Here is a 13,971-nt window from a genome sequence, read left to right as displayed (position 1 = left end):
TCCTAGAAGTAGAACTGTTGAGTCAGAGAGTAAGGGCAATTTTTATTTTGACAGATACTGCCAAATTACTCTCCGAAGAAGCAGTACCCATTTATACCAATGCTACCCATCACTGAGAGTCCCTGTTTCCCACACCCTCACCAACACAGTGTATTATCAAAATCTTTTGATCTCTGCCAATCCAGCAGATATAAATTAAGTATAGTCTTAATTTGTATTTATTTTAAGTAAAGATTTGAATATTTTCTATTTTTTAAGAAACTTGTAGGATAATTTTTTAAATGGAATTGTAAAATTAGGCCTTTTCTGTAATATAAGTTAGAAAACTTTCTCTCCATTTTTCAGTTGTTCCTTCATTTTTCTTATAGTGACTTTTTTTAAAAAGAAGGTGCTGAATGTTGAATAAATTAATGAATAAAGTAAAATGTATCAATCTTTTATTTTCCTATCATATTTGGACCTTCAGTCTAAGATTACTTTTAAAATTCCATGTTTACTTCAAATATTTTCATTAATTTCATCTTTTAAACTTTTAATCATAGAGAATTTCAAACATACAATGTATACAGAATAGTACAATGAACCCTCCTGTACCCTTCACGTGGCCTGAACAAATTATTCACTCATGTTAATCTATTTCATTTCTACCCTCACCTGTGGGTTTCATCTTAGATTTATGTCATTAACCCAATGAGTATTTTGGCATAAAGAAAAGGATATGGATTCAATTTAACTGTTTTCTAGATGTCTACCTAGTTCTTCCAATAACATTTACTGAATCCTCCATATTTTCTCCATAAATTTGAAATGCAATATTTAATATATATTAAATTCCTATATATAATTAGGTCCATTTTTGGGCTTCTAATTCTGTGCCATTGAACTAACAGTTCATGTGACAGTACCACACTGTTTTAACTAGTATAGTTTTATAAAATGTCTTAATATGTGCCAGGGTTAGTCACTTTCATTTCTTTTTTCTGACTATTCTTCATTATTTATTTTTTGCATGTTAGTTTTATAATCAGTTTCTTTAGCTCATATACATATATATATATATATATATATATATATATATATACACACACACACATCTACACACACATATATATATACAAAAATACATATATACATACAACTGTAGAATTTTATTTGGGTGGCATTAAGTTTGTAAATTAACTATGAGAGAACTGACATCTTCTTGCTGTTGCATCTTCCCATCCAAATATCCTAATATTTCCACTTAAGTCTCATCTTGTACCCCTCTTTACATGCTTTACTTTTTTGTTAAATTGAGGTAAAATTTCACATAAAGAAAATGCATATATCTTAAGAGAAGTTCAGCTCAATGAGTCCGGACAACTGAATACCCTCACTGGCATTTTAAAGTCTTCTTCTTAAATATCTTGCATATTTCTTACTGAGTTTATTCCAGAGTGTGACTTCTTCCTTTCATAAACTTTTAACAAGGATAGCTATCTGGTTTCCAAACTCATAAAATGTAAGATAGAAATTATGGTTTTTCTTTCAAATCTTTTTGATAGGAATTATGACTTTACAAGTAGCCTACTGATTATAATCAAAATACAGACACACTAATACATTTTCTTGATAAAAAATAAATCATGGGCTTCCCTGGTGGCGCAGTGGTTGAGAGTCTGCCTGCCGATGCAGGGGACGCGGGTTCGTGCCCCGGTCCGGGAGGATCCCACATGCCGCGGAGTGGCTGGGCCCGTGAGCATGCCGCGGAGTGCCTGTGCGTCCGGGGCCTGTGCTCCGCAACGGGAGAGGCCACAACAGTGAGAGGCCACAACAGTGAGAGGCCGGCGTACCACAAAATAAATAAATAAATAAATAAATCATATTATGGTAATTATTTGTAACTATTGATTCATTCAGTAAACACTGAGCTCATCATCCAAACAGGAGGCTCTGGTGGGAAGGTATCCAGTCACCTTTTTATTGTGATGGCAAGAAATTTCTGTGTATACCTGGTAATTGTAATTAAGAAAGTCTTTGGACCTAGAAAATTTGGGAAATGGGGAAAATGCCTTTCGTGAACAAGTTCATTGAGATACAGGAGTTATTGGAAGTCTCTCCCTTTGGCTAAGGAAGGAGATTAAAATTACAGGTGGGTTGGAAAACTGACAGTCTGAGCCAGTGATGCTTATAGGCCCTGCAATGAGGAGTAGAATGCACATGGAAAAATGAGAAAAATGTCTGGTAGTTGGAAAAGGCACAAATGAGGACGTGTGGGTAAAAATTTAAGTCTTAAAACCATATCTGTGAAAATATATTGACTTCTTCCTTACAAAAGTTAAAGTGGAAATCTGAAGAACCATCTCTGGGGTATATAGTCTGTACTTAACTAGAATGATTATGGTTTAGATGAAAGTTTATAAAGCCAGATTCCAGAAACATTCTAAGTGACTTAATTTGTTCTGGGACTCTTTCTTTAAGTAAATACATTGTTCAACTAAAAAATAGGTCCAAATTTTTCAACTCTAACATGCCAAGATGGAACATATGTTTTAAATATAAGAAACAATTCTAAGATATTTCCAACTATAGCAGGAAAATTTCCTGATTTTTTTAAAATGTAATAATACTGATTATTTGAATATTATGAACTAGGTCTTCATTAAGGATAAAGGAATAATTTACTTATTATTCCTTTAGGAAACATGAGCTCCATGATGTAAAAATGCAACACTAAATGGAGAATGACAACCTTTTCAAAGAGCATACTGTTTCATTTTGACTTCATTTTATATATTTCCCTTCTACGATCAGACCAAGCTTCCTACTCTCCACGTTTTAGGGACAAGGTTGTAAACGGTCCTGGCTTGGAGAAGAGAAAGTGGATGGAGTCTGTGGACAGATACAATTCTAGCATCGATACAAAGTACAGATCCCACACCACAGTCCCAGACACACACAAGCACTAAATTTTAAAGTGTTTGACAATGGATACTGTCAAATTTGTATATATAATCCTCGGTATAAAAAAATAAAGTTACTGGAAAGACCCAGCTTGATTTTAGCCCAGGGAAACTGATTTCAGATTTCTGACCTCCAGAACTATAAGAGAATAAATGTGTGTTGTTTTAAGCCATCAGAAAAAAAATGTTTTTGAGTTACTAATTCATAGTCAACAGACGTACCCTCAGGCCAACTTCTTTATGATCTTTTGTTATATGTTTATTTCAAAGCTGACTGAGTTTATGGAGGGCATCTATGACTAGAGAAGAGAATGAAATTAAATGAATTCATAAAATACTTCCTTCAAAAATTGTTATGAAAACACTCCTACGAATGAGGCATTGTGCTAGGTATTGGAGATATGAAGAACAAGATACAGTCCCTTGTCCTTGAGTAGTCTGTATAACAGAGGAGGTTATTACTTTACTGAGAAGTCTACACAAGGTCACTGAGATTCAAGAAAAAAGATCACTCTGGTCTATCTGTATGAGAAGCAAACATAAAAACATCGCTCTAAAAAGGTAAGAAAACAGAAACGGAAATATACTATAAACACATAACTAATCAGTCCTCTTTTGGGGAAGGCCATGTCTTCTGTGGAACTAATAGGTCTGTTCCCGAGAGCCACAGTCCGGGGCCTTCTCTTATATACCGGAAGAGTCAAATCAGAAAAAAACACGTTATTTTCATCTGCTTTTGGCTCTCTTCTTCTGGTACAGAACTAAGAAAATCAAAGAAATTGGACTGACAAATAATACTTGACTTCCTTTATATGTAACCTGAATTAATTTTACCACGTTTTATGCTTATTTTATGTTACACATTTGCTTGATATATAACGTTGCTTTTTTTTAAATTAACACTTTCTTTTAAAGGATCTACTAACAGGAATATGACTTAGAGGTCTTTTTTTTTCCTTTAATGGAAAAGTAAGGCTATAGAAAGGGTAGCTACAAAATTAAAAATGCTATTATAATGGAAAATATTTTAGAAGTACATGTGTTCATTCATTTATTCACTAAGTCAACCAAAATTGATTACTTGCTATGTGTGTGCCAGATACTGTATATACAAAACATACCTTTGATTTATGTGCTTGATGAACAATCTTTAGTTTATCTGAAAGAAAAAAAAGAACAAGTTGTCTATTTACTAAAACTATTCTAAAACTTCATTTCAAACTATTAAAGTGAGATGGGGGGAAGGTGGCAGCTATGAAATTGAGAAATCTGAGTCTTTGCCTTATGATCAGGTTCACTTAAACCTCTAGTACACAGTAAAGTAAAAATTACATTTGCATATCATTAAAATTAAAGATCACTGTATAAAGATATTTTAAAGCACTGGCCTTTGACACACACAACAGTGTTTGTACCATAACCTGAAGTCAACTCAGCACAGTTTCCCTTAGAAGACAGGTGAATGACATTATTCTACCCTGTTTGTTAGAGTCGCTAAATGCTAAGATTAGCAAATAAGGTTTAAAAAAAACAGTCTGTCTTAAATTAAGACAGACTTTGTTAATGTCTAGTACTACTACTATTACTAATCTATTAATCTCTCAGAATAGATCCAGTGACAGGAGGTCAAATCATACCAACAAGTTGTTACCACTCTCAGAATTCAAACACCATCAAGGATCACTGGTAATCTGAGCAAGGCTGCTAATACCCAAAGACTACTACTATTTCCTGGTTTGGAAATACTACACAGGCTCACACCATCTAATCTGCTTTACTCAATTCAGAAAGTATCCAATTCTCCACTCAGTTTTATCTAATCATTTAATTAATGTATTATGATTACATGTGTTATTATGTCTGAATAAACTCTTAACCTTAAACTAAAATTCATTTCTATCAATCACGCTGTTTGATTCAACAAGGAATTCACTGAAATGAAATGAAACAAGATAAAAAAGGAACAAGATAAAACCCCAAAAAAGGGAGGAACCAAGATGGCGACCTAGAAGGACGTGCTCTCACTCCCTCTTGCGAGAACACCAGAATCACAACTAGCTGCTAGACAGTCATTGACAGAAAGACACTGGAACTCACCGAAAAAGATACCCCACATCCAAAGACAAAGGAGAAGCCACAATGAGACGGGAGGAGGGGCGCAATCACAGTAAAGTCAAATCCCATAACTGGTGGGTGGGTGACTCACAGACTGGAGAAAAATTATAACACAGAAGTCCACTCACTGGAGTGAAGGTTCTGAGCCCAACGTCAGGCTTCCCAACCTGGGGGTCTGGCAACAGGAGGAGGAATTACTAGAGAATCAGACTTTGAACCTAGTGGGAATTGACTGCAGGACTTCGACAGGGCTGGGGGGAAACAGAGACTCCACTCTTGGAGGGCACACACAAAGTAGTGTGTGCACTGGGACCCAGGGGAAAGAGCAGTGACCCCATAGGAGACTGAACCAGACCTGCCTGCTAGTGTTGGAGAGTCCCCTACAGAGGCGGAAGGGGGGGGGGGCTGTGCTCACCATGGGGACAAGGATACTGACAGCAGAAGTTCTGGGAAGTACTCCTTGGTGTGAGCCCTCCCAGAGTCTGTCATTAGCCCCACCAAAGAGCCCAGGTAGGCTCCAGTGTTGGCTTGCCTCAGGTCAAACAACGAACAGGGAGGGAACCCAGCCCCACTGATCAACAGTCAAGTGGATTAAAGTTTTACTGAGCTCTGCCCACCAGAGCAACAGCCAGCTCTACCCACCACCAGTCCCTCCCATCAGGAAACTTGCACAAGCCTCTTAGATAGCCTCATCCACCAGAGGGCAGACAGCAGAAAGAAGAAGAACTACAATCCTGCAGCCTGTGGAACAAAAACCACATTCACAGAAAGATAGACAAGATGAAAAGGCAGACAGCTATGTACCAGATGAAGGAACAAGATAAAACCCCAGAAAAACAACTAAATGAAGTGTATATAGGCATCCTTCCAGAAAAAGAATTCAGAATAATGATAGTGAAGATGATCCAGGACCTCGGAAAAAGAATGGAGGCAAAGATCGAGAAGATGCAAGAAATGTTTAACAAAGACCTAGAAGAATTAAAGAACAAACAAACAGAGATGAACAATACAATAACTGAAATGAAAACTACACTAGAAGGAATCAATAGCAGAATAACTGAGGCAGAAGAACAGATAAGTGACCTGGAAGACAGAACGGTGGAATTCACTGCTGTGGAACAGAGTAAAGAAAAATGAAAGAAAAGAAATGAAGACAGCCTAAGAGACCTCAGGGACAACATTAAACGCAACAACATTCGCATTATAGGGGTCCCAGAAGGAGGAGAGAGACACAAAGGACAAGAGAAAATATTTCAAGAGATTATAGTCAAAAACTTCCCTAACATGGGAAAGGAAATAGCCACCCAAGTCCAGGAAGCACAGAGAGTCCCATACAGGATAAACCCAAGGAGAAACACGCCAAGACACATAGTAATCAAACTGGCAAAAATTAAAGACAAAGAAAAATTATTGAAAGCAGCAAGGGAAAAACGACAAATAACATACAAGGGAACTCCCATAAGGTTAATAGCACACTTCTCAGCAGAAACTCTACAAGTCAGAAGGGAGTGGCATGATATACTTAAAGTGATGAAAGGGAATAGAAAAAGCTTCTGACAAAATTCAACACCCATTTATGATAAAAACTCTCCAGAAAGTGGGCATAAAGGGAACCTACCTCAACATAATAAAGGCAATATATGACAAACCTACAGCAAACATCATTCTCAATGGTGAAAAACTGAAAGCATTTCCTCTAAGATTGGCAACGAGACAAGGATGTCCACTCTCACCACTATTATTCAACATAGTTTTGGAAGTCCTAGCCACAGCAATCAGAGAAGAAAAAGAAATAAAAGGAATACAAATTGGAAAAGAAGAAGTAAAACTGTCACTGTCTGCAGATGACATGATACTATACACAGAGAATCATAAATGTGCCACCAGAAAACTACTAGAGCTAATCAATGAACTTGGTAAAGTTGCAGGATACAAAATAAATGCACAGAAATCTCTTCCATTCCTATACACTAATGATGAAAAATCTGAAAGAGAAATTAAGGAAACACTCCCATTGACCACTGCCACATAAAGAATAAAATACCTAGGATTAAACCTACCTTGGGAGACAAAAGAACTGTATGCAGAAAACTATTAGACACTGATGAAAGAAATTAAAGATGATACCAAGAGATGGCGATATATACCATGTTCTTGGATTGGAAGAATCAATATTGTGAAAACGACTATACTACCCAAAGCAATTTACAGATTCAATGCAATCCCTATCAAATTACCAATGGCATTTTTTACAGAACTAGAACAAAATATCTTAAAATTTCTATGGAGACACCAAAGACTCCGAATAGCCAAAGCAGTCTTGAGGGGAAAAAATGGAGCGGGAGGAATCAGACTCCCTGACTTCAGACCATACTACAAAGCTACAGTAATCAAGACAATATGGTACTGGCACAAAAACAGAAACATAGATCAATGGAACAAGACAGAAAGCCCAGAGATAAACCCACGCACCTATAGTCAAGTAATCTATGACAAAGGAGGCAAGGATATACAATGGAGAAAAGACAGTCTCTTCAATAAGTGGTGCTGGGATAACTGGACAGCTACAGGTAAAAGAATGAAATTAGAACACTCCATAACACCATACACAAAAATATACTCAAAATGGATTCGAGACCTACATGTTAGACCGGACTCTATAAAACTCTTAGAGGAAAACATAGGAAGAACACTCTGACAGAAATCACAGCAAGATCTTTTCTCATCCACCTCCTAGAGTAATGGAAATAAAAACAAAAATAAACAAATGGCACCATATGAAACTTCAAAGCTTTTGCACAGCAAATGAAACCATAAATAAGACGAAAAAACAACCCTCAGAAAGGGATAAAATATTTGTAAACGATTCAACAGACAAAGGATTAATCTCCAAAATATATAAACAGCTCATGCAGCTCAATATTAAAGAAACAAACAACCCAATCTGAAAATGGGCAGAAGACCTAAGTAGACATTTCTCCAAAGAAGACATACAGATGGCCAAAAAGCACATGAAAAGCTGCTCAACATCACTAATTATTAGAGAAATGAAAATCAAAACTACAATGAGGTATCACCTCACACCAGTCAGAATGGCCATCATCAGAAAATCTACAAACAACAAATGCTGAAGAGGGTGTGGAGAAAAGGGAACCTTCTTGCACTGTTGGTGGGAATGTAAATTGATACAGCCGCTACGGAGAACAGTATGGAGGTTCCTTCAAAACTAAAAATAGAATTACCGTATGATCCAGCAATCCCACTACTGGGCATATACCCACAGGAAACCATAATTCAAAAAGACGCATGCACCCCAATATTCACTGCAGCACTATTTACAATAGCCAGGTCATGGAAGCAACCTAAATGCCCATCGACAGATGAATGGATATAGAAGTTGTGGTACATATATACAATGGAATATTACTCAGCCATAAAAAGGAATGAAATTGGGTCATTTGTTGAGACATGGATGGACCTAGAGATTGTCATACAGAGTGAAGTAAGTCAGAAAGAATAATACAAATATCATATATTAACACATGTATGTGGAACCTAGAAAACTGGTACAGATGAACCGGTTTGCAGGGTAGAAGTTGAGATACAGATGTAGAGAACAAACGTATGGACACCAAGGTGGGAAAGCGGCAGGGGGGGTGGGGATGGTGGTGTGCTGAATTGGGCGATTATGATTGACATGTATACAGTGATGTGTATAAAGCTGATGACTAATAAGAACCTGCTGTATAAAAAAATAAATAAAATTCAAAAATTAACAAAAAACAATTAATACTAAACTTTCTTTGGGTTATTTGTATGGAAATATGTTAATATAAATGTTTCAGACATTACATGAAATTCCTAAAAATATTATATGTTCTTGTATAATGTTATAAGTCATAATTCTAGTTATTATTTTAAAATGTATATCTCAGAAATAACTAAATTTCTTTGTCAAATCCATTATTATGAACTTTCATCAAATCTTTAACCGTGGTCATTTTTAAGTCTTTTGTCATTTACAGACAGTTCTGGGTGTACTCTGATGCTTTTGCAAAAATGTTCCTATAAAAGGGTTTCATCTTCAAGGAATTCATGGTAAAGACTCTGACAAGCACAGGTTTCTGGTAACTGACTATACGCTGAACTGAATGAATAAGCATTTTCAGAACTCTAATGGAAAACTGATGAATTCATAAAACTGCTAACAAAAGATCAAGATAAAAAAAAATTAATTACATGGGACTGAGTGAACTGATGAGGATGATTATAATTTTTGTGACTTTCTGTTTGAATAAAAAAAATATCTGTTTAAAAACAACAAACCTTGATTTAACTATGTTCTAATAATACAGAAGAACAGGGTACCTATTCAGTTAAGAACGAGCACCCTGAATTACCCATTATTTTAAACAGTCAACTTTCAATTACCTATTGCAATTTTTAATATAAGGTCAGCCTAATCCCTGGACTATATGTATTTTAAGAAATAAAAATAAATCTAACCTAAGTAAAATACACACACTTAGGATGTAAATATGCCACAACTGCTAAAAATAAGCTTACAATGTACACAAGAAAATAAACAAATGTGACTTGTGAATTATCTATTATACTGAGTTACCTATTACACTCTTTTTCTCACTGCAAATATATATCAGTTTGTTACTGGAGACTAAAGAAGCCAGCAGTAGTTTTTTTTTTTAAACAAAAGGACCTTGCAATCAACTTGCAAAACTGTAGTTTGACCTTGCCAAATGTTAATCATGTTCTATATATTTTGCTAACAAGTCTTTAAATTAGAAATATCTTTGTTCTGATAGGTTCTAGAACCCCACAAGAAGGAGGCCACATATTTAAGAAATGTGGTGAAGAAAATTTAAGAAATTTTCACCAGATTTTTCTCTCCAACAGAAATTGGTAAGACTTGGGAAGAAGGTAAGAAAGGAGAAATGACAAGCTAGCAAAAGATGTTGTATTAATGTCTCTTTCTTTGTTAAATCATCTCTTTCACTTGTTTTTCCCTCTTAAAAAAATAATCTTCATTATTAACAGAAACAACTTCTGTGGATATTGTTTCCTTAATGCAAATTCCTTGAGGAAAGCAACCTCATAAAAATAAAAACAAGATCTTATGTTTGTGGAGTATGTAATGTGTTCACACGTGCATTGTTTAATCTAATCTCACACAGCCTTAGAAACAAACAGGATTAGCAGTCCCACACTGCACAACAATCAACATTTACTGCACACATGCACCATGCCTAAACGATAAGGATTTAGAAATAAAACAACATCCCCTGTGCTTTATGAACACACTGTCTGGCCAGGGTAGATGCCAGTAATAGATGTAGATGCCAATTAAATGGGAGGAAGGGCTCTGAGAAATCTCAGACTCTTGGTGGCCTGGCAGAGAGAAGTGGACCTTTGTCCAAGGGCACAGAAATGGCAACTAACAAAAATGAAATCTGAGTCTGTGCCCTTTCCACTCCCCAACACCCAGTGTGTTCAATCCCATAGAGTGTAGCAATACTGCAGGACAAGGACAGGTGAGAAAGTAACACTTCAGCCTTTCTTGTCAAACACAAAGTGGCAGATTGTTAAAGAGCCAAATAAAGACAGTCAGTTGAAATCTATCAAAGCCATGGCAGTTCTCTAATTTCTTCACAGATAAATGTATCATTTTTCCTGTCAATTCATCTGAGTAGTATAGAAATAACAGGACAAGAGAATGTTAATAAGGTAGAATAATATGAGAGGTACATTATCCGCTACAATGGAAAAAGAAAAAGGAACAAGGAAGAAAAACAAAATCAACTGGAAAACAATGTTTAAAATGGCAATAAATACCTATCTATCGATAATTACCTTAAATGTCAATGGACTAAATGTTCCAATCAAACGACATAGAGTGAAAGGCTGGATAATAAAACAAGAGCCTACAGTATGCTGCCTACAAGGGACCCACTTTAGGGTGAAGGACACACATAGATTGAAAGTGAGGGGATGGAAAAAGATATTTTATGCATGGAACCATAAAAGACCCAGAACTGCCAAAGCAATCCTGAGGAAAAGGAACAAAGCAGGAGGCATAACCCTTCTAGACTTCAGACAATACTACAAAGCTACAGTAATCAAAACGGTGTGATACTGGTATAAAAACAGACCTATGGATCAATGGAACAAAATAGAGAGCCAAGAAATAAACCCACACACCTACAGTCAATTAATCATTGGCAAAGCAGGCAAGAATACAAAATGGGAAAAAGTCTCTTCAGCAAGTGGCGCTGGGAAAGTTGGATAGCTGCACGTAAATCAATGAAGTTAGAACACACCCTCACACCATGTACAAAAATAAACTCGAAATGGCTTAAAGACTTAAACATAAGACAATACACCATAAAACTCCTAGAAGAAAACATTCTCTGACATAAATCATACCAATGTTTTCTTAGGTCAGTCTCCCAAGGCAATAGGCAATAGAAAAATAAACAAATGGGACCTAATCAAACTTACAAGCTTTTGCACAGCAAAGGAAACCATAAACAAAATGAAAAGACAATCTACAGAATGGGAGAAAATATTTGCAAATGATGCGACCAACAAGGGCTTAATTTCCAAAATATACAAACAGCTCATACAACTCATCAATAAAAAAGCAAAAAACCCAATCAAAAAATGGGCAGAAGACCTAAATAGACATTTCTCCAAAGAAGACATACAGATGGCCAATAGGCACATGAAAAGATGCTCAACATCACTAATTATTAGAGAAATGTAAATCAAAACTACAACTAGTACCACCTCACACCGGTCAGAATGGTCATCATTAAAGTCTATAAATAAATGCTGGAGAGGGTGTGAAGAAAGGAGAACCCTCCTACACTGTTGGTGGGAATGTAAGTTGGTGCAGCCACTATGGAAAACAGTATGGAGGTTCCTCAAAAAACTGAAAAATAGAACTACCGTATGATCCAACAATCCCACTCCTGGGCATATATCCGGACAAAACTATAATTCAAAAAGATACATTCACCCCTATGTTCACAGCAGCACTATTCACAATAGCCAAGACATGGAAACAACCTAAATGTCTACTGACAGAGGAATGGATAAAGAAGACATGGTACATGTATACAATGGGATACTACTCGGCCATAAAAAAGAACGAAACAATGCTATTTGCAGCAACATGGATGCAACTAGAGATTATCACACTAAGTCAGTCAGAAAGAGAAAGACAAATACCATATGATATCACTTATATGTGGAATCTAAAATGTGATCCAAATGAACCTTATCTACAAAGCAGAAACAGACTCAGAGACATAGAGAACAGACTTGTGGTTGCCAAGGGGGAGCAGTGTGGGGGAGGGATGGACTAAGAGTTTTGGAGTTAATAGATGCAAACTATTACGTATAGAATGGATGGGCAACAAGGTCCTACTATATAACACAGGGAACTATATTCAATATACTGGGATAAACCATAATGGAAAAGAATATAAAAAAGAATGTATATATAGGTATAACTGAGTCACTCTGCTGCAGAGCAGAAATTAACATAACATTGTCAATCAACTATACTTCAATTAAAAAATAAATAAAACAAAAACAAAATTTTTTAAAGCTACTTCAGGCAAATGAAAAGGACAAGAAAGCAGAGGTGGAAATAACTTATATCAGACAAAATAGACTTTATAACAAAGGCCATAAAGAAAGAAAGGACACTATATAATGATAAAAGGCTCAATACAAGAAGAGGATTACCCTCATTAACATATATGCACCCGGGACTTCCCTGGTGGTCCAGTGGTTAAGAATCCGCCTTCCAATGCAAGGGACGCGGGTTCGATCCCTGGTCAGGGAACTAAGATACCACATGCTGCGGGTCAACTAAGCCCATGTGCTCTACAGCCTGCACCCCACCTACCGAGCCTGCACGCCACGAGAGAGAAGCCTGCGCACTGCAACAAAGAGCCGATGCAGCCAAATTAATTAATTAATTTAAAAAAACATATGGCACACAATATAGGAGCACGTAAAAACACAAAACAAATACTAACATACATAAAGGGAAGAAATTGACAGGAGTATATTATTTACCACCGTGATGATTAACAGTCAGATATTTTGATGATTTCATGATCTAAAACTGATCTTTTAAAATAACTTACATGGAACACAAGTTTGAATACACACCCACACCATGCAAAAAGGGAAACTATATGTAGCTATGCTAACTTTAAGTGGCATCTGCAGGCTGATTCAAGTTTAAGGTTATATTTCAAGGCAGGATACTTTGAAAGCCATGAAAGACGAAAATGGAGAAGTTTCATATTTAATTAATCACGCTTTTTATTCCTTTCTCTTATTCAATATTTAGTATGTAAATTCTTTAAGTCCAATAAATCAAAGTACTTTCCACTCAGTGCCTTTAACTTCTGCTTGACTACCCCTTGTGACCTCACAATTAGTCTCTGGATATTAAAATGCATACACACGGTGAAGATTGTGATTTCAAAGTATTTTAGGTCAGAAGTTGCTCTACTAAATGGCAGCAGAATTAAAAACCACTCCAAAAATGATCTAGGGTAATAAAAAATTTATGCTTTAAAAATGTCTGCACCAATTAACAGAAATATTTATTAGGTGCATTGTAATTCTCAAGTGAAGTCTCAAATTCAAAGTTTGGTGAGTGGCACTACGCTGAAGGTTAATAACTGTACCATCTTTATAATAAATAATGAAACCCAGCTTCTTGCCTTATTACTACATTTTAAAATCAATAATTGCAACATATAAAATTACTATGTAACATGCTCAAGTTACTGGCACCTAAAATGTTAAACCTCTTCTTATAATTCCTAGTCTTTAATCATTTCTTCTTTTCTGATTACCTGACAAAGAAATT

General features: G+C 36.0%; 1 protein-coding gene across 7 annotated transcripts in view; it reads right to left on the bottom strand.

The window, feature by feature from the left end:
- CUNH2orf76 (chromosome unknown C2orf76 homolog) overlaps window positions 1-13,971 on the bottom strand; it is an 84,461-nt gene that overhangs the window by 11,273 nt on the left and 59,217 nt on the right. For all 7 annotated transcript variants that reach the window (XM_024734518.1, XM_024734512.1, XM_024734515.1 and 4 more), the window contains one exon: window positions 4,064-4,101. In XM_024734518.1, the coding sequence (XP_024590286.1) occupies window positions 4,064-4,101 (38 nt within the window). The remainder of the gene's footprint in view (window positions 1-4,063; window positions 4,102-13,971) is intronic.

The sequence above is a fragment of the Neophocaena asiaeorientalis genome, unplaced genomic scaffold, assembly GCF_003031525.2.
Source record: "Neophocaena asiaeorientalis asiaeorientalis breed wild unplaced genomic scaffold, Neophocaena_asiaeorientalis_V1.1 scaffold32, whole genome shotgun sequence".
Classification (NCBI taxonomy): domain Eukaryota; kingdom Metazoa; phylum Chordata; class Mammalia; order Artiodactyla; family Phocoenidae; genus Neophocaena; species Neophocaena asiaeorientalis.
This window is presented reverse-complemented; position numbering and strand designations above follow the sequence as displayed.